At 36.9% G+C, this 27,925-nt stretch overlaps 1 protein-coding gene across 6 annotated transcripts in view; it reads right to left on the reverse strand.

Moving 5' to 3' along the window:
• KCNH7 (potassium voltage-gated channel subfamily H member 7) overlaps nt 1-27,925 on the reverse strand; it is a 488,027-nt gene that overhangs the window by 74,556 nt on the left and 385,546 nt on the right. For all 6 annotated transcript variants that reach the window (XM_040475208.1, XM_040475206.1, XM_040475207.1 and 3 more), the window contains one exon: nt 3,186-3,611. In XM_040475208.1, coding sequence (XP_040331142.1) covers nt 3,186-3,611 — 426 coding nt within the window. The remainder of the gene's footprint in view (nt 1-3,185; nt 3,612-27,925) is intronic.

A 27,925-nucleotide genomic window follows, 5' to 3' on the forward strand; every position in this document is an offset into this window, starting at 1 on the left:
TCTTCTTCTTCTTCTTCTTCTTCTTCTTCTTCTTCTTCTTCTTCTTCGCAAGAAACAAAATGCATGCTGTATATTTTTAATACTATTATTACATGACATTATACACTTTTGGAAAAGTATTATTCTGAAATATCATTATGTACTGAAAAGCCTGATTAAGAGTTTCATTAAAATTATATACTATAGTTTGTATATAAAAGAAGTATCTTCTTTACTACTCTTGAAAAATGTTTGAAGCAGTCCAATCCATCACAGGTATTATTATTACCTCTCATAGCTGACTCAGCCCAATAGCTGATACCCTTAATCCCCTTCCAGACCCATCCCTGCACTTGCTACCTTTGATGCCCACATACTTTCCTCACAACATGCCTCATGTTCCTGTGCTTTGCAATCCAGTAACTGTCCTCAAAATATTTTCTTTCTGTCTCCCATTTCTTCAGGTTTCCTACATGCAACTAGCTAATCTAATACTATTATATGATCATAGATAATAAATATTTGTTGAATAAATGCCTTATTAAAGTATTTGCAGATTACTGTGGTAATGTGTAAGTAAAATGTAAGGAAGATTTCATTAAGAAACAGACTTTAATCCAAAGGGGTGGGAAGAAGAGGAGTAACCTTTGGCAAGCACATATTATGTACCTAGTACTGGGTTAGTCTATTCATATATGCTGTTTTTATTTTTTTATTAAAAAACTTTTTAACATTTATTCATTTTCTTTTGAGAGACAGAGAGAGACAGTATGAGTGGGGAAAGGCCAGAGAGAGAGGGAGACATAGAATTCAAAGCAGGCTCCAGGCTCTGAGCTGTCAGTACAGAGCCTGATGTGGGGCTCAACCCCATTAACAGTGACATCATGACCTGAGCCAAGGTCAGACACTTAATGGACTGAGCCACCTAGGTGCCTCATATGCTGCTTTGCTGCTTTATTTTTAAAAAATCACAAGAGCCTACCTTTCACCATTTTACAGAAAAATAAATGAAATCTTAATAAACTAAGTATCTTGCCAAAATATAGCAAGTAAGTGGCACAGACGAAAACCAAACCCGGGTCTGTCTAAGTCCAAAGTCAGAGCTCTTCACCTATCAGATCACATCTTAAAAAAATGAGAGGCAGCTTTGGGAACATGGGGGAAGCCATGACAGTACACAGGAGTGGAGAACTGGCATTGCTTTCTTTAGGCAAACGTCACTTTTTCCTTGATGATATATGGGAAATGTGGTCCGGAGACCATTTTTTTCCAGAGACTATTTCATCCTCTACTAATGTGAATCACATAAATTTTCTCCTGTTTCAGCTCTCTTAAACTCTTGCCTAAAATAGTGATTATCTAAATTGCATAGGTTAACTTTATTATTTTCAAGTGATATAGTAATGGGATTAAACAAGTCAAATGCTGCTTCCTAGAAATTCTACCTTCATGGTCATAATCAGCATATCCAAATACTCACTGGTTTGATTATTATGGATTAAATCTCATCAGTAAAGCAACTACTCTTAACAATCCTATTTACTTATTTATTTGTTCATCCATTCTTCTATTTCACCAAGTTGAAATTTAATTTGCTGTTGGTGTACATATTTTAAGGTTTGGAAGAGTGAGACTTTATTCTATTGTTTACCAATAAGAACATATTTGGTTTAAGTACATGGCTCACCCATTGTAAGAAACTCATAAAGATAAATATCTATAAAGAAGTATTTCACTTTCTTCCCTCTTACTTAACAACCAAAGTTAGGAGTATCTGACATGAAAAATTCAACTGGTTTAAGAGCAGCTAACTTTTTTTTGAGTATATTTCTAAGAGTTTCACATGTATTATCTCCCTAGATCCTCAAATTAAAAATAAATAAATAAAACAATGTAAGGGGGGGGGGTAATATCATCCTTACAGAGGAGGAGAGTCAGGCTTGAGGTTTTGTGTGAGGTTTGTAGAACCAGGAAGGATATATTGCTTCATTGCCCTGCTCTTAACTGCTCAGAGTTTGACAGGCAGGGTCTGTAGGACAGAATTTACTTCTAAAGCAATTGTTCCTCTTGGCAGAGGAGGATTCCTTAATCGGTCAGGGAGCAAACATCTGCAGAGGCATTTTTGATATTTGATCTCCTCTTGAAAAAAAAAAAAAAAAGAAAAGATGCGGTTTACCATGAATTTTAAAAATTCAACGCACTGAAGTTATCTTGTTTAAGTTTATTTATTTACTTTGAGAGAGAGAGAGAGAGAGAGAGAGAGGGAGAATGACCTGGGAGGGGCAGGAAGGGAGGGAGGGAGGGAGAGAGAGGGAGAGAGAGAGAGAGAGAGAGAGAGAGAGAGAGAGAATCTCAAGCAGGCTCCAAACTGCCGGCATGAGACCCGATGAGGGGCTCGAACTCACAAACTGAAAGATCATGCCCTGAGCCAAAAATCTAGAGTCTGACACTTAACTGACTGAACCACTCATAAGCCCCCACACTGAGGTTATCTTTCCCAAGCCATTCCCTTAGAATTACTTTCACATCTTCTGTAAATCCTTCCATGACAGAACCCAGGAAACTTATTTACAATAAAAATCAGTGGCAATTAAGTGGAGGGGACATTAGGAGAACTTCTTTTGGATCAAAGAACCTTTTGAGAATCTGATTAAAGTTATGGACTCTCTCCAGAAAATGCACACTGTACATGTACTTGTCAGATTTCCTTGAAGTTTCCAACTTTATAAGATATTGGGGACACAGAGGTATTTTCCAAAGTAGATATTATTTAAGAGAAAGAGTTTTGAACACGACATTTCAGGAGATGCCTCTTCTATATAATTTGAACATAAATATGCTCTGGCTGTCTCAAACTGCAATTATGAGTTAAGAAAGAAAGAGACTTTATACCATGAAGTTAACATGTAGGGACTTTACATTCTGGAAATGTGTTATGTGTTATGAAACACTTTTCCTACAGTCTGTTTTCTTGGTTAAAAGATAAATAGTCTTTAGTATCTCTTAGTAGAAAAAGAGAGAATTGTGAATTGTTTGCACTGGCAAAATTGTTCCATTTCATTTTATAGCATTTCCAATGAAGTGAATTTCATCTCTGAGATATAGGACGTTTGTAAAGCAACCACTTGTGTTTTTTTGGCAGTCAAGACAGATGCACTTTGGTAATTGTGATTTTTTAGAAAATAAGAGTCTTAAGCAGCTCTTACCTCATCAGAACCAGATCCAAAAATCAGCAAGTCAAAAGGAATTGCTGCCACCATGTCGATCAGGAACCAGCCTTTGAAGTAATGTATTGCTATTTTGGCCGGGTCACTTACCACTTCTTCATTCTGATTTACATATGTGGTTCTGAAGTTTATTAGAATATCTATGATGAACATAATATCCACAATCAAGTCCACCACATTCAAAGGGCTACAAGAGTAGCCGCATTCTCGTCTTTTCTGTTCTTCTCTGTCATTGAGGAGAAAGGCTGCAGAGTAGGGCGTGAATATAGCAGTATATATGACCAACAGCAGAATAAGCCAGTCCCAGACTGCCTTGAAGGGGCTGTAGTGCAGTATTGTAAACTTGTTGATACGTGGTGTTTGGAGTTTATATTCTGGCAGGACATCTGCTCCTAAAGAGAGAACCTGAACACAGAAGAGAACATTACACAGTATATAAAAATGTCATTATGTAACCTCTTAACCTATAAAAATATGAAGGTAATTATACGTCAAAATCGATTAGGAAGAATGCATGTAATTGTGAAGTGTGTAAGTAAGAAAAACACGTACATTGAAACGAACCCAAATACCGCCCCCCCCCACTATGTGGCATATTTGACCCCAGAAAACTCCATTGGTAATTCTTGCTAAACATGATTTGCACTGAAAAGTAATGGATATTGTCACTCTGATAGCAAGGAATGGTTACGGGTTCCTTTGAAACATACTACTACTCAGAAATAAAAACACATACCCGTTTTTAGAAAATCATAAAATCAGACTGATACACAAGTAATTCAGTTTTCAAGCCTTAGAAAAGATTGTCTGTAATGAATAGAAACAGCCTACTTGGATCCAGATTCATATTTAATTTACATATATTTAATTTATAATTAAACCCTGATAAATTAAACTCAACTCACTGAAATCTTTAATTACAATTTTTCCACCTGCAATCTGTTTTTAACCTTGGGGGGGGGGGGGCGGTGAGGAAAACACATAAGATTAAAATAAACACAAAGGAGTCTTTTTCCTAAAAGGTTGAGAGAATATTTTATAACCTGGGACAAATGTACTTTCACCCAAACTCCTCCATCACATGTAGAGAATCACGAAAAGACAATGGTGCAAAGAGATGTTCAGAATATCGATCTGGAAATGTTGCAAGATTATTATCACCAAGGGGTACGTAAACCCTGAGATTTGTTCTACATAACAAGACACGGGGTAAAACAAAATAGCTCATCTTTTAGAGTCTTGATTGATCTGAAAAAATGAGCGCTCAATTTGAATCATAACCCAGTAGAAAATTTCATGAGTTAGTAATTTTTTTAACTTTTTAAATGTTTTATTTTTGAGAGAGAGAGAGGGATAGAGTGTGAGTGGGGGAGGGGCAGAGACAGAGAGAGAGAGAGAGAGAGAGAGAAAGAGAGAGACAGACAGAATCCAAAGCAGGCTCCAGGCTCTGAGCTGTCAGCACAGAGCCTGATATGGGGCTTAAACTCACAGACTGCAAGATCATGACCTGAGCTGAAGTCAGACACTTAACCAATGGAGTTACCCAGGTGCCCCCATGAGTTGGTAATTTTAGACTAAGTTTCAAGAACAAAGCTCAAAACAAAAAGGTTACCTAGCTACCTAGAAAATGTAATTAGTCTAAATATATGGGTTTACAAAAAATAAAAAAAATTTGATGACTCCATAAATGGCACATAAAGACATGTTTTAAGGGAGCAGTGAGTTATAATCTTGTATTATGAATATTCCACCTATACACAATGGCCCTATTTCAGAGTTAATTTCACTAAGTAAATTTTCTTAGGCTAGATTCTTGTAAATACAGCTAATATATGCTCATCTTTGCAGTATGAACCTCAGGCAATCTCCTATTGGTTAGAGAGTATTATTTTTGCGTTCTTGATAATTCTATCCCTGTAGGTTTTAACTTGACTATAACAATATCTTAGGCAAATTTCATTCTTAAATCTTATTTTCATTGTCACATCCCACACCTTTTTTTCCCCACATATAATGAGTTACCATTCTTATTTAAAAAAAAAAAAAAACTTGAGAAGTATAGTAACAACCACAAGTGAGGTACAACATGATTTTTAAGTATACCAGAAGAGTTCAGTTAAAATAGGCAAAGATGTTTGAAGATAAGAGCTAAACTGATTTAATTCAGTTTAAAAACATAAATAATAATAATAATAATAACAAATCAATACTAATAATGAACTTAACCATTTTTTCAGTCCAGAGTAAATCTGAACAGGAAATAGGGCTTTATTTTAAGCTATTATGAGAAAGGACAGGAATTAATTATCGGTAAAAAAAAGAAATCTAGGAAAAAAGTGATTTCATTGTTTCTGGAAGACTAAAAATCTTCAGAGTCCAAGATTTCAATCTCGATCTCTAACTCTAAAGAGGAATATGTTTGGAAAATCTGTCAGTTGATGAGTGCAAACTGATAGGACTCTAATCCTGTAACGGTCAGTACAGAAAACAAGCCTATAACATTTTGGTCCAGAAAGACCAAATGGATCAGCTCTTAAGATGTCATTATATAATGTCCTTTTCTAAAAACAAAACAAAACAAAGCAAAACAAAAACAGCAGGGAAGAATCGGAGCATAAGAAGTAAAACCCAAAACCTTATTTTGCCTCTCAAAGTCATCTAAAACATGGACCTATTATATCTTTCCAGTTCCCTCTCTCAGTAGATTCTTTTATGCACTCTGACAAGTCTTGGCTAAAATTTTTGAACTGTGGAGATCTTACCAAATCCCTAAATTCACAAATATCTCTCATTAAAAAAGGGTATATAGTTATTCAAAGAGAATGCCCAAAAAGTCATTTTTAAAGAAAGGGATATTTGTCTAAGTTTGTTTCCTGCTTAAGTGACATGCCCCTGATACCAACCTCCCACAGAGGGCAGTTTGAATACTTGTTTTAGCAGAAGTCTAAGTTAGAATGCATTCAGCACAATGGAGCATCCCTTGAGAAGTGAAAACTGTGGATGGAGCCCTTTCCATCCCACACATGCAAGCATTCTTTTAACAGTTAGATAACCACTGTGCTAAGAGCTGGAGACTGAAACCTTGGGAAGATACTGTCCTAGACATTGCAGAGTTTACGGTCTACTGGGAGAAAAAGACATGCAGGAAAATGGGAGCTTGGTTCATTTCTGGGGTTGGTGGTGGTGCTGATGAAAGGGGCCTCTAAAGAGGACTTTGAGGGAAGGATGTCACTTGAACTAAGACTTCAAGTGGGAAGAAGAAAAGAATGCAGCTGGGGAAGGAGGATACTGGCAAGGGAAGAATAGTACAGGTAGAGGAAACAGAATGAACAAAGGTAGGGAAGCATGGAATAATCTGTTGTGTCTTGAGGAATTACAAGCTGCCTTATGCTGCTGATGGATAAAAGGCAAGGGAAGCTGTGGTGGGGATGGCAGTGCCGAGAGACAGTGACAGGCTGTGGAAGATCTAATGTGATAGGGATATCTAGCTTTCTCCTATAGGTCAGTTTCTCACACGTGAATAAAGTAGACTCCTTTTAAGGGAAAGATACTTATTACAGGATCTCAATGGTAATGGCTATTATTTTTATTTATAGTGTTAAGGAAATACATGCAAAAGTAAAATGAAGTTAAAACTCCTTACGTTTATATCTCTTAATATGACTGTTGTGGGTTGAACTGTGAATCCCAGAAAGGTATGTTGACGTCCTAACCTCCAGTACCTGTGAATATGACCTTAGTTGAAAAGAGGGTCCTTGTAGATGTAATCAAGGGAAGATGAAGTCATCTTGGATTGGGGTGGGCCTTGATGCGATAACTGTTATCCTTATAAAAAGAGGGAAATTTTGGGGCAGAGACACAAAGAAACAGAGGGATGATGCCATGTGACAATGGGGGAAGATATAGCTGCAAGCCAAGAAACACAAGGAATGGTGGTAGCCACTAGGACCTGGAAGAAAAGCCTGGAACATATTCTCTCCCAGAGCCTCCAGGAGGAACCAACCTTGTCAACATCTTGATTTTGAACTTCGAGCCCCCAGAATTGTGAGACATTAACTTCTGTTGTTTTAAGAAATCCATTTTATTTTGCTATGGCAGCCCTAGAATACTAATACAATGACAAAAAATGACAATAGATGAATTACAAAATATTTGCAAGGCAATGAATTCAAACTATCATCACCAATTGAGTATTTGACACATCTGTAAGTCAAAAACTGTTGACTTTTGGCTACTGTGTGGAGTTTGATCTAATGGGTTAAATATTTTTCTCTATTCTTAACCTCAATGCCTTTATATCAGGTATGTTGTCAAAATACTTCAAAGATTGGAGTCCTAGGTGGCTCAGTCAAGTGTCCAATGCTTGATTTTGGCTCAGGTCATAATCTCATGATTGTGAGATTGAGCCCCACGTTGTGCTCCACATGACAGCAAAGGGCCTGTTTGGGATTCTCTTTCTCTCTCTGTGTGTATCTCTCTCTCTCTCTCTGCTCTTCCCCCCCCCTCTCAAAATAAATACATAAATAAATAAACAAAATAACACTTCAAAGTTTTTACTGTTATTTTAGGGTAATCTGATCTAACTCTTAATTCAAATTTTTCTCCTCCTGGGCTTCATACTCTGGTTTCTCTTCAAATCGTATAAATCTTTTGCCTTTTTCTCCTACTGGGCTTCAAAAGCCCATTTAAATCATGTTCCTTCATACTGTATAAAAGTCTTTGTTTACTTGAAGTTCAGTTTTGCTTTGGGGCATTATTAAATTTAAAATTTAGTGATTATCTACTCAAATGATTTTTGGAACTGGCTTCAGAAAGTTAATCCATTTGTTATATTTCAATATACCTATTGATAGCTAACCATTGAAATTTGTTAAATATAGCAATGGAATGTGTTTTGACAATGCATTTGCAGTAATTGGTATGGTACCAAATTATATGGTACAAGTTCTTTTGATTTCTGCATGGGTATGCCTGTGTTATATAATCATTCAATTCTCTCATGAATTCTACTAGCCAATCACTTCAAAACTTTTATTTATAGAGCATATTTTAGCACCATGAGGTCTCATTATAAATCCAAATGTGGTCATAGGCACTGAAGTCAGGTAGCACTCTGTTATTAAGTGATTATCTTACTGAGTCAGATTATTTTGTTGTTTTGAGCTTTCACCAACATACACAAATTTTTAAGATTTTCTGGAGGAACTTATGACTGTTTGAGAATATTCTTTTCTGTGAATATTGGTTTAAGAATTGTTAAAGGTTACCATAAAGAGAAGGCAAGGCGACCAAATTTAGTTTTAGATAAATGCATCTGGCAATGGAAAGCGGGAGAAACCAGAGGGGGCAGGATTAGAGGCTTGGAGATAAATTAGGACTTTGGTATGGAAGAAAGATAAATGCAGAGAGATCAGGAAAGCCTGTATTAAGGGAAGGTGGCAGAGATTGAGAAAAGGACACTTTTGAGAAATAAATGCATCTTCAGATAAGGATGAGGAGTAAGGAAACATTTGTTTCTTTGTGGTTTCAATGAGTTTTATTATAGCCTATCACAGTAATATAAATCTATGAAGGCTAACCCATTTATGGAATAAGGCAAAGAGTTCTAGACTTTACTTATTTTATTTTCAAATTTTATTTAAATTCTAGTTAGTTAATCTACAGTGTAATATTTGTTTCAGGAGCAGAATTTACTGATTCATCACTTACATATAACCCCAGGGCTCAACACAAGTGCCCTCCTTAATCCCTATCACCCTTTTAGCCCATCCCCCACCCACCTCCCTTTCATCAACCCTCAGTTTGTACTCTATAGTTAAGATTAAGAGTCTCTTATGGTTTGCATTCCTTTCCCCCCCCCCACCCTTATGTTCATCTGTTCTACTTCTTAAATTTCACATATAAGTGAAACCATATGGTATTTGTCTTTAACTGACTTATTCTGCTTAGCATAATACACTCTAGCTCCATCCATGTTGTTGCAAATGACAAGATTTCATTCTTTTCATGGCAGAGTACTATTCCATTGTGGATATATATATATATATATATATATATATATAATTCGGGATTCTCATATATATTTTTGTGTATATATATATATATGATATATATATGTATCTACACACACACACATATATATATATATATATATATACATATATATATATATATATATATATAAAATCTTTATCCATTCATTAGTTGATGGACTTTAAATGTGAAGATCTGGTTTAAATTCCAGATACATTTTTTTCTTGTAAGTAATTTAATCTCTCTGGATCTAGGCTTTTTTGTTTTGTCTTATATTTTCATCTGTGTAATGGAGATAGAATCTTTGCTCAAATCACCTCTCTATACAGAGCTACCATATCACATTAGGTAATTTCTATAAAAGTAGCTGATAAAATGGGAAGTATTTACATAAAGTAATTTCATTATTGTTTAGAATTCTAGGCTTACTTATTTATATCTTGATTCAGACAAATCAAGTATAACAAAAACATTTATGGACCAATTGGAGAAAGTTCAACATTGACTAGACATTGATAATATTAAGGAAATGTTTAGTTATCTATTCACTGGAACACACTAAACCAAAACATAGTGGCTTATAGAGTGGCTCTCTATGGATGAGAAATTTAGGCTGGGCTCAGTTGGGCCATTCTTCTGCTCCATAACAGTGTCAACTGGGGTCACTCAATGATGTTTAGGTGTGGCTGAGCTTGTGTAGAGAATCCAGAAAGTCTTAACTGATATTTCTAGTACCTTGGTGGGGATAGTTGTAAGGCTGGCCTCATGACAGATGCTGGAACAGCTGGGTGGCTCTTTTTTTCTAGATAAATATAGATATAGATAAATATAATCTAAAGATATATGTCTATATTTACTTATCTAGATATAGAGAGATTTTTTTATATATACAGTTTTTATAGAAACTGTGTGTATATATAGAGTTATATAGAGAAATATATAATATAAAGGCTCTGTGTGTGTGTGTATATATATATATATGCATATGTGTGTGTATATACATATACATATACATATACATAGATACAGTTTTTATAAAAATTATATATAATTTCTTCATATAGTCCCTTTTCATGGCACTTTTCCCTATGGTCTCTGCAGCAGGGTAGTAATATGTCAATGTGGAGATTCAGTTCGCCCAAGAGAGAAATAGAAACATCCAGCCCTCTTAAAGTCAAGGTCTAGGTATAGTACAGCACCATTTTTGCCATATTCTATTAACCAAAGCAGTCACAGGCCAGCCTAAATTCAAGAATATGGAGGAGTAGCCTTTACCTTTTGATAGAAGAATAGCACAGATGCAGAAGGAAGGAATAAATTATGGCCATCTTGGAAACAAACTGTCACAGGAATTATTGACAATTGTTTTTAGGTGTGATGATATTGTGGTATTTTTTAATAGTATTTACTTTTTAGGGGTACATAGTGAAATAATTTATGGATAAAGTGCATTTGGGAGTTTGCTTTAATATATGGAATAACTGTGGGGCATACATTCCAAGACCCAGGGTGGATGCCTGAAACTACAGATGGTACTGAACTCAATACACACACACACACACACACACACACACACACACACACACACATATAATGTTTTTCCCTATACATACACTCTTATGATAAAGTTTAACTTATAAATTGGGCACAGTAAGAGATCAACAACAGTAACAAACAATAAAATAGAACAATTGTAATGACATGCTGTAATAAAAGTTATGCGAATGTGGTCTCTCTCTTTCTCAAAATATCTTATTGTAGTTCACTGACCTTCTTGTAAGGAAGTAATAACATGTCTATGTGATTAGATGAAGTGAGATGTATGTATAGGTATTGTGACATAACATTAGGCTACCATTGGTCTTTTGTGATAATCAGACGATCAGATGGAGGGTCATCTGCTTCCAAATTATGGCTGACCATGGGTAACTGAAACTGAAGAAAGCAAAGCTTCAGAAAGTGGGGGTGATTATAATCCAGAGAGGTGGAATGGAAGGCAGAGAGAAAGTCTGGTTATATGTAGCAACGTTAGCCATATGTTGACTATTACTGAAATTGGGGGGTGGGCATATAGTATTCCTTTTATTTTCATAATAGTCCACATTTTTTCACAATAATAAAAAAAGGAATTTTAGAAGTTCAGCCAGAAAAGCCTAAGATAATTTGAGGATGTAGTTTCCTAATGGAAAAAAAAGAACTTGGTCTGCACAAATCACAAGGGCTCACTCTTATCAGAAATGAGTTGGTTCCTTGCTGGGTAAGCTTGGTTTGCTGTTTTTACAACAGAATGTTTAATGTGCTCACTGCACATCTCATTCATATTATGTCGGCCTCCATCCATCCACACAGACTACACACAATGCCAACTTTGCCAGCCTTCAAATGTTTGCCTTTAAAGTCCCGTCAAATTGGTGGCTCAGACAAATCATGTTACACAAGACGACAGTTGAACATGCTAAGTCTGCAGATGCTCATTCCTGTGAGTATACTTGGCTACTTTGTTCATTAAGTTAGATTAAAAAATACAGCCACATCTCAGAGACCCATTAGGTCAGACCTTGTCTTGAAATACTTTTACTTTATTAACAATTCGTATTCAAACTTCAAGCTTTCATTCTGGATCGGCATATGTATGCTTTTGCATTTTTCCTCCTTAATGCTGCCACTAAACACAATGTTTATGTTAGTTAATGTCATTTTGGTAAACATTGGCATATAATCCTATCATAATCCATTTCTAGGAAATAATCTATATTGAGAAATCAAATGGTTTAATTTCTTTTTTGTTTAAAAAACATGACAATCAAACATGATGGGAATGTAAGCTGGTGCAGCCACACTGGAAAACAGTATGGAGATTCCTTAAAAAACTAAAATTAGAACTACCCTATGACCCAGCAATTGTACTACTAGGCATTTATCCACAGGATACAGGTGTGCTGTTTCAAAGGGACACATGCACCCCCATGTTTATGGCAGCACTATCAACAATAGCCAAAGTATGGAAAGAGCCCAAATGTCCATCGATGGATGAATGGATAAAGAAGATATGGTATAGATATACAATGGAGTATTATTCGGCAATCAAAAAGAATGAAATCTTGCCATTTGCAACTACGTGGATGGAACTGGATGGAGGGTATTATGCTAAGTGAAATTAGTCAGTCAGAGAAAGACAAATATCATATGACTTCACTCATATGAGGACTTTAAGAGACAAAACAGATGAACATAAGGGAAGGGAAACAAAAATAATATAAAAACAAGGAGGGGAACAAAACAGAAGAGACTCATAAATATGGAGAACAAACTGAGGGTTACTGGAGTGGTTGTGGGAGGGGGGAATGGGCTAAATCGGTAAGGGGCACAAAAGAATCTACTCCTGAAATCATTGTTGCACTATTTGCTAGCTAATTTGGATGTAAATTTTAAAAAATAAAAAATAAAATAAAAATAAAATAAAATAATCGAAAAAAACATGACAGTAAGAGTTCTTTCATTAATTACAGTCTCCATTTGCCTCCTTGCAGAAAACTGTGAGTTTAAACTTTCAGTCTAGGGGCACCTGGGAAGTTTGCTTGGTTAAGCTTCTGGCTCTTTATTTTGGATTAGGTGGTGATATCACAGTTTGTGAGTTGGAGCCCTGTGTCAGCTTTGCGCGCTCTCTCTCTCTCCTTTTCTCTCTGCCCTTCTCTCTCTCTCCCCGCCCCCCCCAAAAAGAAAAATAAAATAATATAATGTCACTTCATACTTCTTTGGAAATAGAATAAATATATAAATCACAAGTCACAAGTAAGTTAATACTAATCATGAAAGTGCTTTAGAGCCATTATGTTGGAAATGACATAGTAGGCAGGCAAATATTTGTTTTAAAACTGTGAATAGGATTCTAAGGTGCCAGTGATTGAACAGACAAAGGCTGCTACACAATCTAGTACGTTTCCTTAAGAGAGCCAACTTCTCCCACACATTTGAGAAATAACATACTTGAGAAACATAAAACATGATTAATTGAACTATTATAAGGATTCTCTTTTAAGAGTGAAAGAAAAAGGGAAAAAACCTCTCACTATATAAAAAGGGGAACTCCATGGTCTCCAGAAAGACACTTCTATTTTCTCTTTCCTGAAACCACCAATTAAATGTACAGTTTAACACAGACTAAAATATGGTTTTCTTTACCAAATTCAGTTTTTCTTCTTGCTTGCACATTGCTATTTGTTTAACCTGTAACAGTTCAGTGTTATATAAAACCAAAATCTTTATACAAAATAGCACTATTTATTCAATGAAGATCTACTGCGAGAATTGTGTGCGAATACCAGGATTAATAACTACTCTTCTCTTTTGAAAAGTGCAATAGGGAACGATTAAGCTTTCCGAAAGATTATACAGTACTTTTGGCAGCTGTTAAACGCCATGCTGAGGTGTTGGTAGAAACTGCTCATCTGTTATTTATCCTTTACTTGGGACTTGCAGTTAACTAATAGGCTAGCTGTATTTTTATCTATCGGAAAAAGTAGTAACAAAATGAATCAGAGAGATAAGATAGCGTCAGGAGAGATTTAAATTCCCCTGGCTTTTCAGGGGATGATTTAACAAGTCCAGCAAAATCTGAGTAATTTTCCTTAAAACAGGCAGCCCCACTGATGATCACCCAAATATTTAAATTAAAAGATGCAAAAGATTCACACAATAAAGTCTGTCATATCGGAAGCTTTTTAAACAAATAAAATATAGGACTTAGGTAGTAGAAACACTGCAGCTGTTCATAATCAAAGACTTTTCTAAGGCTTAGGTTAAAGTAGACATCTTACAACTCGTGCCTGTGTGTGCATGTATATGTTTGCAGGTATATCTGGCTGAGTCGGATGACAGTCCAATTTTGTAAAAATCAGAGTCATGTAGGCTCAGTTAAATGTTACGATTAGTGTTTTGTTTTGTATGTAATATATATGCTAGTACAAAAAATATCTGCTGCTCAAATTTTGTGACTCAATATGAGAAATAGTTTAGATAATATCTTAAGCATTCATAATATTCATAAATTACTGGAAACACATGTCTATTAAAAAATTACAGGTTCTTTCAGAGCCATAAACTCTTAACTCTCACCAATGGCCAGCTGGACACGGCCTTTGGTTTTGACACCCCACTTCTGTGCCAGGCCGATCTAGGGAGCTCGTGGTATCACCTTATTGCTGATACCAGATGATATCTGGTATACCTCTGGCCTGTTTGCTCCCTTGCCTCCTCTCTCTTTCTTTTCTTGTGGAAAATTCACACATGCACTCTTCTCTCCATTTCTTTTATCTTTATTTTTAAATGGATCTGATTTAAGGAAAAGGAGCACGTAGCACACTAGTTTGTAAGTCAACCTTTCACAAATGCTTTTCAAAAGCACAGATAACTAAGAAACAGACTTAGAGATGGGAAAGGGAGATACAGATCCAGCTAGGATACCTGGAGGTAGACGTTCCAGGTGCCAATAGGAGAAGATGCCTGGAAGATAGAAAGTCTAGGATAGAACCCCCAAGGCGGGTGGAGCTCAACATTTCATCCTGGATAGGCAATGGTTGAAGTTCTGGAAAGTGGATTCATTTGCCAAGAGAGTATAAAAAGAGAGAGAATATACTGAGAATAACTGAATGTGGGAAAAAGAAAAAGGGTACATAGCCAGTATTTCTGGGGCTTAGCATGGTGACTGGAATACATACCTAGTAAGTATGCCAAAGAGCGGGCATGTCTGTAGTTCAGAGAGAGAGAGAGAGAGAGAGAGAGAAAGGGAATGGAGATGGCAATATGGAAAATACATGAGAGAAAGGCTTATGGTAGACAGCTGCTGTGCACCAAAATTTGTTGTTCTTCCTTCCATAGAATAGAGTTGCTGCTGCTAGAACATGTCTGCTTAGCCCCAAATGACATTCCCAATCCTATTTGAATCTAGGTATGTGTATGTGTCTGATGAATAGCACTTCTTGGCTGAAGCTTCCAAGAAGCAGGTGTTATCTTTTCCTGCTCTCTCTTTTCCCTTCCATTTGGTAAGCACAGATGTTTCCGAGGCCTCGAGTCCTTCAATCCAGTGGAATGGTGGAGCCTCAAATTTAGGAAACTTTGTCACCAAATTACAAAGGGAAAGAAAATCACTCATTGCATAGGAATATTGGCTTCTGCTATTGCTTGAGCATGAAATATAATACTGGGTAAGCTACAGTAATATGGGTGTTTATTAGTTCCAGCAGCTAGCATTACCCTACTACTTGGATCTTTTCCTTGGAATATGCTGCAGAGATTAACACGGACTCCCGACAGATAACTCCTACACATTTTATCAATGCTTTGTCTTTGAGAAAGAGGGCAGTTAATACTGAATATCTTTCACGTTAGTTACCAGGCTCAGTACTGAATTATAGCATTCAATTCTCTCAACAGCTCTTTTAGATAAGCATAATTATCTCCATTTTTATAGGGTAAGAAACTGACTCAGAGAGACTGAATCACTTATTTGAGTTCTCAGAGCCAACTATAATATTATCAATCATAATATTCTCTAACTTTATTGAATGCCTATTATTTACTGAAAATGATATGGGCAGTATCTCATTTAAATGTCACAGTTGTAGGGGCGCCTGGGTGGCGCAGTCGGTTAAGTGTCCGACTTCAGCCAGGTCACGATCTCGCGGTCCGGGAGTTCGAGCCCTGCGTCGGGCTCTGGGCTGATGGCTCAGATCTTGGAGCCTGTTTCCGATTCTGTGTTTCCCTCTCTCTCTGCCCCTCCCCCGTTCATGCCCTGTCTCTCTCTGTCCCAAAAATAAATAAACGTTGAAAAAAAATTAAAAAAAAAAGTCACAGTTGTAGGTATTTATTGTGGGCAGAACTGCATCCCCAACCAAAAGATATGCTCAAATCTTAACATCCAATACCTGTGCATGTGACTTTATTTGGATACAGGGTCTTTGCAGATATTATCAATCAAGTTAAGATGAGTTCACACTGGATTGAAACGGAGCCTAATCCAATGTGACTTGTGTCTTTGTAAGTAGAGGGAATAGACACAGAAGCAGATCCACAGGAGAATGTCATGTGGCAATGGAGGCAGAGATTGGAGTGATGTATCTATACACCAAGGAACACCAAGACTGCCAGCAACACAGAAGCTAAGAGAAAGGCACGGAACAGATTTTTCCTTAGAGGAGAGGGAGAATATTCTTCTGCTGGTAACACCTTGATTTCGTTTTGAGCCTTCAGAACAGTAAGTGAATAAATATCTATTGTTTGAAGCCACCTAGTTAGTGGCAATTTGTGTGACAGCCCAGAAAACTAAGACAGTGCTATTGTCTTTTTCACTCTACAGATGTGACTACTGAGGTTAACTAACTTCCCTAAGCTGTCTGGTTCCACAGTGTCTATTTTCTTATCTAAGCAGTATACCAATATTCAACATATTTTTTAAGGGAATAAAGTCTGTGTTTTTTGACCAGAAATTCTGTTTCCAGAAGAAGAAATTCTTTTTTTTTTAATGTTTTTTTTTAATTTATTTTTAAGAGAGAGAGAGAGAGAGAGAGAGAGAGAGAGAGAGAGAATATGAGCTGGGCACGGGCAGAGAGAGAGGGAGACAGAATCCACCAATCAGACTCCAGTCTCTGAGCTGTCAGCACAGAGCCCAACGCGGGGCTCGAACCCATGAACCACGAGATCATGACCTGAGCCAAAGTCAGACACCCAACTGACTGAGCCACCCAGGCGCCCCAAAGAAATTATTTTCTAAGGGTCTGTGTGAATGTTTTCATAGTTATCAAATACTTTCTAAAATCCTAATCACCTGTGACAAAATAGTAGAGACTCATGTAGAACCACTTCTTGTCAAGAGCCTATATGCAACTTGTTTGGATGGATATACACGTGTAGGACATTGAAAAAACAAACAAACAAACAAACAAACAAAAATGTTAGATGGCCATGATGGCACCAAAGATAAAAACAAAGATAATTTCCATGAATTAGCAATCCATAATCTGTCAAATATTGCTGAACAGGACAGACTCTGGACTGAAATAGCCCTGTTACATATTCCAGCTCTGCCATGGCCATTTCATTTTGAGCCTTCAGAACAGTTAAGTGAATAAACATCTATTGTTTGAAGATAGATAGATAAAAACTCACCCTGAGGGAGCACTTGGGTGGCTCAGTTGGTTAAGTGTCCAAACTCTTGGTTTTGGCTCAGGTCATGATCTCATGGTTTTGGCATAGGGCCTACTTGGGATTCTCTCTCTCCCGCTCTCTCTACCTCTCCCTCATTAGTGCTGTCTCTGTCTCTCTCAAAATAAATAAACCTAACAAAAAATAAAAAATAAAAATAAAAATAAAAGATCTCCCTGAGTATTAGATTCCTTAGTAGCAAATTAGGACAGCAATATCTTCCTCACAGGAAACTGTACAATAAGTACAGTACACAACAAATGTATAAATTTCCACAAATAATTCCCGTCTCACCATAAACACCAAATAAGTGTTATCATTATAATTTTCAGTGTTTTTAGCTTGAACAACTCAAAATTTAATTATAGATAACATTCAATGCCAAATGTAGTTATTGACTGAACCAAGTTCTCTGAGGTGACCCTTGGAGAAGTCAATTATGCAAAGACAGAGACAGCAGAAGACAGATGGTTCCGTTTCTTGATTGCATGTGTTTGCTGGTAAGATAGCAATTTTTCTTTGTTTATGAACAACTCAATTATGCTATATTGACCCATGGGCCAGGTCTAAAGTGGTGATTTAGGAAATCATCTGTTTTTTAAAAGACCTCAAACACTTTGAAAGGACCCAGTTCAAACAAATGATAGGATATTTTTTTTCTCATAAAAGGATGTGTCCTAGACATAGAAAACATCTAGTAGATTTGGTTGGAATGCTTTCACAAAGAACTGAACATCTGATGGGTGGTTGGTGAAAATTACTCTTGAATATCTTTGAAGAGTGTATGGATTTCTCTATTTTGCTGCAAATAATGGAATGATATTTCTTTATTTTTTTTTTTAATTTTTTTTTCAACATTTATTTATTTTTGGGACAGAGAGAGACAGAGCATGAACGGGGGAGGGGCAGAGAGAGAGGGAGACACAGAATCCGAAACAGGCTCCAGGCTCTGAGCTGTCAGCCCAGAGCCCGACGTGGGGCTCAAACTCACGGACCGCGAGATCGTGACCTGGCTGAAGTTGGACGCTTAACCGACTGCGCCACCCAGGCACCCCGGAATGATATTTCTTTAATATGAATTCAGTAAGTATTTATGGAATCCCTGTCAGTTTTGAAACTTGATTATTCTTCCCAAGGATCCTATAGAAATGATATACACTACAAAATCAGTACGATGATCTCTGAAATTCTATAATCCTGTTCTTTTTTTTTTACCTAACAGGTTGTTTACCCTATTACACTAAATTAGTGTGATTTTACTGCGTCTGCATCATCTGCAGGTCAAGGATCAAGGTATTTAAGGGAAGAAATTGGAAACCCTCTCCACAAAAATTTCGGGATGATGGGGAAATGTAAATGTGTATGTACGTGTGTGAATAGCACAGTGAATTATCCTGAGATGTTTAAGTGGGCTTTTGTGAACTCCTTGAAATTATCTAAAAAATATGAGATATGTGGTGCTATTTATATCTCAGGCAATATGTGTACATGTCTTTTATCAGAGTTTCAGGCATCTATGACCTACAAGTATTTATAAACTCCCTGACTTAGGTCATGAACTTTTATGGGTCTCTGAATCTCCTAGGAACACAAACACATTTAGAACCATCAAGTGAAAGAAGGAGACGCAAAGAGAGAGGCAAGAAAAGTAAGAACAGGAAATGTTTAGAGAAAAAAAATGAAGCAGAAGGTGATGGCGGTGGCACTAACAGGAAACATGCTCAAAGTTACAGTGAAGACAAGATGGTATCTTGACTGAAGCACAGTTGAGCTGTTTCTCTATTATTGATAGAAATTTTCTGAGTGTTTACGGGGTGAATGGTCTGTTAATTCTCAAGCCTGTGTTTTGCTTTTAAATAACTTGGTTTCAAGGACAGTTTCTCATTCCTGCTAAATTTTCAAATGAAGAATGTCTTCCTGTCCCAGATGAGTACATTCAGTTACTAAGCAGCCTTAGCAAGTGTGACATTGCTACCAAATTTGTAGTTGAGAGTCTTACTTGGTTGGGCCAGGTCTGTTGATGCAGCGGTAATCTCAGGCTGCCTTGCTAAGACAGGCAGGCGCCGGTGACGTGGCACTATCCCCTGCCTTGCTGAACCCCCGAGAGCTGCAACAGTCCTTCGCTCCCTGACCGGGGCATTCTTCTGCTCCCAGCCTAAAGCTGGCCGACATGTGTAGACAAAGCACTCACCTACTGTCTTCCTGAAGCCAATGGGCCTGTACAGTCAAGACATTCTCTGCTGCCTTTCTGAAGACTGCGAGCATGCCCTGCCCCCTACACTCTACAGCCGCCTTGTTAAAGCCAGCGGGTATGCACAATCCACGCAGAGGATTCCCCTTGATCTCGCCTGGCCCTGGTGGCCAAAGGGGATGGTGTTCCTGAGCTCCACAGGAATGTAACAATTGGAAAGACAGTTCTTAGCAGGCCACCATCCCCAGGGCACTGCACAGACAGTAGACTGAAATACAAACCCATCTTCCTGCAAAAGATGCCTATTTACTTAGCCTGGAGCTTCCACCTGAGGGACAGTCTTCACGTTTCCCACATATCTAAAAGCTAAAGAGGTGCTCCCAAGGAACATAAACAGGGAGACACCGTTCTTATACACTGCCTTGGCCTCGTTACCACTTGATATGACCTTCCAGAAAGGAGCTGATATGCTTGTTTGGAGCCCCTATTTTTACAACTGTCATCCAGGGGACATATCCAGATTTCTTGGTCTGGAGGCTAGCAGGGATTATGATTGCAGCCCCAAAGGATTGTGTATATTCTTATACTTCAAAAGCTGCTGTCTGTGGCTCAGGCTTCCAATCAACCTGAAACTAAGTGCTCAATGAGATTCCTCCCCTTGGATCACTGGCAGGTGTTGAAACACCCTCAGTACAACAGAGGTGTATCAAGAATAAATAAAGCGGTTTAGTGACCACAAAGGTTTGAAAGTCAAGCTGAGGGAAAGATTGAATGAGAAGTTTCATTACCTGCACAAGGCCACTCCTTTGAGACTGAGGGACGCAGCTGTTTTGCTACATAGAAATACATAGAAACAAACACAGGGAGTCCAGCAAAATGAGGAAATGGAGAAATATGTTCCAAAAAAAAAAAAAAAAAAGAACAAGATAAAACCTCAGAGAAGTAATCTACCTGACAAAGAATTCAAAGTAGTGGTCATAAAGATGTTCAGCAAACTCAGGAGACGGATGGATGAATACAGTGAGAACTTCAACAAAGAGACAATATAATAAAGTATCAAACAGAAGTCACTAGATAAAGAATGCAGTAACTGAAGTAAAAATACCATGGAAGTGCTCAACAGTAGACTGGATGGAGAAGATATGCAGATAAGTTAGCTGGAAAAAGAAACAATGCAACTCACCCAGACACAGCAAGGAAAAGAAAAAAGAATTTTAAAAAATGAAGATAATAAGTGACCTATAAGGCAATAGCAAGTAAAATAAAATTCACATTGTCAGGGTTCAAGAAGCAGAAGAGAGAGATAAAGGGACATAAAACTTATTTGAAGAAATAATGGTTGAGAAGTCCCCTAACCCAAGGAAGGAAACAAACATTCAGGTCCAGGAAGCACAGAGTTCTAAATAAGATGAGCTCAAAGAGATTCACACCAAGAGATTACAATTAAAATGTCAAAAGTTAAAGAATCTTAAAAGCATCAAGAGAAAAATTATTACATACAGAGAAAACCCTCTACGGTTACAGCAGATTTCTCAGCAGAAACTTTGCAGGCTAGAAGGGAATGAAATGACAGGTTCAAACTTCTGAAAAGAGGAGTGCCTGGATGGCTCAGCCAATTAAGCATCTGACTCTTGGTTTCTGCTCACGTCGTGATCTCATGGTTCATGAGTTCGAGCCCTACATGGGGCTCTGTGCTGACAGCACCGAGCCTGTTTGGGATTTTCTCTCTCTCTCTCTCTCTCTCTCTGCCCTTCTCCTGCTCTCTCTTTCAAAATAAATAAGTATACTTAAGAAAAAAATAACAAAAACAAAGTTCTGGAAAGAAAAACAACCACCATGACAAAAAAACTTCCAAACAAGAGTACCCCGCTTGGCAAGGTTATCATTCAGAATTGAAGAAGAGATAAAGAGTTTTTCCAGACCAATAAAAGCTGAAGAAGTTCATCCCTACTAAAAAAGCTGGAGGTACCATGCTCCATGATTTCAAACTATCCTACAAAGTTGTGGTAATCAAAACAGTTTAGTATTGTCATAAAAACCAGCACATAGGCCAATGGAACAGAAGAGAAATAAACCCATGTATATGTGGCCAATTAATTTGTGACAAAAGTCAAGAATATATATACAGAGTAGGAAAAGACAGCCTTCTCAATAAATGGTGGTGGAAAAACTAGATTGCTACACATAAAAGAATTAAACTGGACCACTATCTTATATCACACACAAAAATTAACTCAAAATGGATTAAAGACTTGAAAGTAAGACCTGACACCATACAACTCTTAGGAGAAGATATAGATGAGAAGCTCCTTGATGTTGGTCTTACTGATGTTCTTTTGGGTTCTGACTCCAAAAGCTAGGGAAACAAAAGAAAAAGTAAAAAAAAAAAAAAAATGGAACAACATCAAACTAAAAAGCTTCTGTACAGCAAAGAAAACCATCAGTAAAATTAAAAAGCAATCTACTGAAAGGGAGAAGATACTGCACATCATCTATCCAATAAGGGGTTAATATCCAAAATGTATAAAAAACTCATACATCTCAATAAAAAAACAAACAAAAAATGCAAAAAAGACAATGTGATTGAAAAATGGCCAGAGAATCTGACTGGACATCTTTCCAAACAAGACATACAGGTGGGCAACAGTCACATGAAACGATGCTTAACATCATTAGTCATCAGGGAGTGCCGTTCAAAGCCATAATGAAATATCACCTTACCCTTGTCAGAATGGCTAGGATCAAAACACAAGAAACAACAAGTGTTGGTGAGGATGCGGAGAAAAGGGAGTCCTCATGCACTACTGGTGGGAATGCAAACTGGTACAGCCACTGTGGAAAACAGTATGGAGTTTCCTCAAATGTATGGAGTGATCTAGCAGTTCTACTTCTGTGTATTTATTCACAGAAAATTAAAACACTGATTCCACAAAATATATGCATCCCTATAGTCATTGTAGCATTAGTTACAATAGGCAAGATATGGAAGCAACCTAAGGTGTCCATCAATGGTTGAATGGATAAAGAAGGTGTGGTGGATCTCCACAGTGGAATATTACTCACCTATAAAAAAAGAAGTAAGTATTTCCATTTGTGACAACATGAATGAACCTGATGGTTTATGCTAAGTAAAATAAGTCACATAGAAAAACAAAAAGGACATGATTTCATTGATATGCAGAATCCAAAAAACAAACCAACAAATGAAACCAAACCACACCCAGGCCATAGATACACAGAACAGATTGGTGGTTGCCTGAGGGAAAGGGGATGCGGTGGCAAATGGAGGAAGGGTATCAACTGAAGTACAAGCTTCCAATTATAAAGTAAGTAAGTCATGGGGATGTAGTGTGCAGCATGAAGAAAAAGTCAATAATACTGTATTAATTTTGTAAGGTAACTGATCTAGACTCACAGTGGTGATCATTTCACAATATACACAAATGTCCAATCACTATGTTGTGCACCTGAAATTAACATAATATTGTAGGTCAAGTATAACTCAAATAAAATGGTAAAATATCTTGCCCTCATGGAGTTTACCTCGCAAGGAAATTTTCAAAAATACTAAAATATTAGCCTGGAAAATGGATATAGTAAAAATGGGTAACTTGTAGTTTTCACAGAAATTGTTTAAAAATAAGACCCCTAAGCAGGTCATGTAGGTCTCTTGTGTGCAGATATTAAATAATATTGAAGGCATATCTTACTTTTACTGTTATGAGTACTGTTTGGTATACTGATCAGTTGTAGTGTACATAATTATACTCTTTGTGTAAATGCACAAATCTACTATGAGTCTACAAAACCTTGGGTCTAAAATTGTAGGAACAATATGCTTTGTTTTAATATCTTCGAGAATAAAATTTTAGACAAATAGCACTCTCCCTTTTATACCAAGAATAAAATCAATTTTTAGAAATATAACTGCTATTGACACTAGGTCATAAGGTTATAAACCATTGTTTAAAAGGTATTTTTTCAGTAAAGGTACGACAAAAAAGGGCACACATATGGTAGTTAAACTAAATTTAGAATGGTTTGGTGTTAAAAGAGAAATTTGTATCTAAGTTGGATTGTTGTTTAATAGAGCATTCTTGGAGATTAAATTTTTTTAAAGAAAGAAATATGACATTCTTGCATATTTAAAAGACTTGATGTAGAAGCAAAATTTTGTACCAGGGATTCATTATCTTCCTATTTTTGTGCATCTTCTTGCAAGGATCGCTTCTTAGGAGGTAATTTATCCTGATTCTAAGTAGTCCTGAATTCCATTTTGCCTGACATTATACTCTATATCTCATTAGAAATTCTTTTACACTAAAAAAAATTTCTAATATTTTTGACTCCTCTCCATGAATCTGATAATGTCTGCCTGAAACAAAACGTATTATGCATGTGACACAGAACAAATAGAAATCAAGCCAGTGTATGCCTCCTGATGGTAAGTATCGCTTTCTCTACAACCTTTATCCTAACAAATGTGTAACAATATGATCATGACCATACTTCCTTCTCTTTGATTTCTTTATTCTTGCAGATTTTACATCTTATTGAGTGAAAAAATAAATGCCAGTTTCTTTTCAAATACAGCTAAAAACTGTTAAATTTATTCTCTTGTCTAAGTCATGCATCAATAGCAAAAGACGTGTATAACTTCCTTTGAGACCGTTTGTCAAATTTTACGTAGAAAACATAATCAGTGTTCTTTCACATAACTCATTTCATAAATAACCCTTCTTAGTAATTTTGCCTTTTTGATAAATTTAAACCTCTCATACATAGAATAGGCAATGGACTCCATTTATTATTGGAATCTAAGTCGGTAGTTCCCCCACTCTTGGATTTTATAATCTGGTAAAATTAAAAAAGAACTGGAGCACATAACAAGGTGGCCAAGTATTCCTCTAATTCACTACAAATGTAAGGAAAAGCAACCGTCTTTCTTTATCCTCAACATTTCATAAAAGAATGCTAATATAAGGGCAAACTCTTCGAAAAAAGGCTATTATTTTAAATGAGTAAATTCAGCTTTATGAAACTTTGTTACACTGTTTCATCTTTCTCATTTTGTTGTGGACAGTATAAATTTCCAGCAAGCATTGCTCTGCAGGCCAGAGTTTAGAAAAATTATCATGCAAATTGGCTCAATTAGAAAATACATGGGTTGAATTAAGTGATCTCTAAAGTCCTTTCCAGCCCTAACATAGTCTAAGTTTCTGATTGTTATTGCATTTTTTGTACTGTAAATTACTCTGCTAGTTGGGAGTGGTTATTGTGTTGGTGATATTGTATTCAAACTCTATCATAAAAGGAAAGAATTCCAATACATGACTGCAATTTTTAAGCATAAGATGTATCCTATACACTTATTAGATAGGCAGTGGCTGTGATAGGGCAGGACTTCATACAGGCAGACCACTGAGTGCTAAGATTTCTGCCCAAGTGTATCTTGTGCTAATTGAAATGTCCTAGAGTGAAAGCTGCCTCAGATTAATTATTTTGGTCACAAGGATATTATTCTGTACAGGGACAATTCAGTTAGTCCTGCTGAGTAATGGTGTGTACTGTATTCTTGAGGATGCACGTAGGAGCTGACTATAGCTAACTACGTATATTAATATTATACATTGACCCCCAAACCCACTAAGTACCATGCAAGTGTGCATCCTACTATGCAGTCATGCATCTCTTTCTTTTTCATCTTTTTTCTACACATTTTTAAGCAGCTATGGATCCAGAAAAGGCATCTATTTTCCTAGAAGATAGACTGGCCACCATTCAATTATTTTTCAAATCCATCTTCAATATTTGCTTTTTTAGAGTGTTCCTTTGAACTAAACTCAGCCTCTGAAAGTAATCAGACTTTACCCAGCATGGCAAGAAATCAAACTTAACATCTCAGTAGTGTGTTGTCTTATCTCTCTGTTTAATTGAATGCATCTTTTTCCTTGCCACTGTAAGTTCAGTGGTTAGGGGGTAAGCTTATAACTGTGATGCAAATGAGTGTATAAATATAGTAGCGCGTGCGCGCGTGTGTGTGTGCGCGCGCGCGCGCACGCGTGAGCTCATGTATCAATGTTGGTATGTTGGCTAGAGTCCTAAAATAGCAAGAGAGACACTATAGGTTAAATGTGGTAGGAAGCTTTGGTTGGCAATATCATATCATGAAAGAAAGCTTAGAAGACATCAAAACCACATTGCTGTGACTTACTATACATGCTGTATAGTCACGTTTCATGGTGACTAGTTTTGGTTCCATATTCAATTTAAGGACTGTCAATGGGCTTAAAGTAATGGGTGCTCAGCCAGAATACTCAAAATTATCTAATGTCTAGGAAATTTGGAACAATTTAACTGGCATTAGCATCATAATTAAGTTGTGGAATGAAGAGAGGTGATTCTAATATATTAAATATTCAATAAAGTAATAGTGAATGATTTTAAAGGGAGAAAGAATCACTTAAAAATAAAGAGATCCATTGCTTTATCAACTTTTGCCCACGTCTGTTCTTGAGGGAAAGAGGTGGATTACCATAATCAGCATAGCATTTACAAATAATTCTATACGATTCCATGATAGGTTTTAATTCCTTCTAATGATAGTGGAGAAAGCTTTGTTCTGGGAATTCACAAGATATTAAAAGGAAAACCATACAGCCTAAAGAATCCCCCACTGACTGAGGACTGGAAAGCTATGTAAATTGCCTGGCTTTAGGGAAGAAGTTAGTCAGCAGACGTCATGTCACAGAAAAGCCGAAAGTGATTCTTTCACCGAAGGTTGTGAAATCAATATGTCAACTGAATTCTAAATGTAATCTGCCATGCTTGATCAACTGGCAAGCTTGTGCATTTATGTGCCAGGAGCTGACTCTGTCAGCTGCTCAGGTGTTCTGCTGCCCGTACCTCTCGATCCTCCCCATCTTGGAACAGCTACCCTGGTAGTGCAGCAATGGCTGCATTTAATGCTTTTGGTTATTGAACCTTGGTGACTGTTTAAGTTGGAGGAGTCTGTTTACCGGCCACCTGATAGAGTCCAAGTTGCAGTGAGAGAAGAAAAACTCAGCAGCAATTTCAAAGTATTAAAATAACTGGGACATCCAAATAGAAATAAAAATACCAATACGATCTGAATTTATGCCTTTGTACTATGGAATATAAAGCCATTATGCCAGTATAACTAAAAATTGTACATTATCTAGTTTGCAGTTAGCTATTCCAAATTATGCAAGATTATCAACGAATGTCTTGGCAGAAGAATTTAATGTCCTATTTATATATCTTGGGGAAGCTATATATTCGTTATCATAATGTCTTTGAAACGTTAAGGTGGCACGTTATGGCTAAATACTCCTATGATTTTTTTTTATGTTTTAAAAAGCAAAGTCTTATAGACTAATACAGGATAACACATTTGAGAGCAAAAAGTATTTTAATGTAATAGCTAAAATATCAGGTAACATTGAACAATGACTACTTTTGATCTTGTACCGAAAGTGCTGCCAGAGGTGGTCCTTGCACTCAACTTGTTCTTGAACTGACCTGGAGAATGAACATGCAAACTAATAATTTTCATAATGTGTGCCAAGGGCCAAACAGAATCCATCAACTGCTGTGGGGCCATTGAGGAATGCTTGACAAGGGTGCTATTTGAGTAAATCTTAAAGGGTAACTGGGATTGTTTTTTTCAGTTGAAATGAGATGCTTTTCAGGAACACTAGTAAAGCTTGGAGACGTGCTCATCAAGACCATTCAGCGGGACAAGGGCTATGATCTTCAAGCCTTTCTATGTATGAGGATTACCCATGAAACTTGTCAAAAGGCTGATTTCCTCTCCTCTGCTCTCTGAATCTAGGTGAGGCTTAGGAGTTTGAATTTTAAGAAGTGTCCATATTGAATCCCAGGCAGTTAGGTTTTTTGTGTATATATTTGTGTGTTTGCATATGTATGTATTTGTGTGTGTGTGTGTGTGTGTGTACTCTTGTGTGTGTGTTTAGTATGTGTGCATGTGTTTGTATGTGTATGTGTATGTGTGTGCATGTGTTTGTGTGTGTATGTGTGTGTAGGCAAAGGAAGAAGGGGGTGTAGAGATGGTGTGGATGGAAGGGGCTGTAGGAAGTAGTTTGAGTGCAGCCTTAAATGCCTATCTGAGGAGTTTGGTTTGCGAAACAATGCAGTTATTACAAAGGTGTTGACTTCAAAAGCCCAAATAAAAGGAAATCAGTAAAAGAGATATGGGTTTTCATCCAATTTGTGTGTTAAGAGCTGCAAGCAAAGAGAAACATGTTCTTTGATC

This window comes from Herpailurus yagouaroundi, unplaced genomic scaffold (assembly GCF_014898765.1).
Source record: "Herpailurus yagouaroundi ecotype Mexico unplaced genomic scaffold, PumYag 140, whole genome shotgun sequence".
In the NCBI taxonomy this organism is placed as follows: Eukaryota; Metazoa; Chordata; class Mammalia; order Carnivora; family Felidae; genus Herpailurus; species Herpailurus yagouaroundi.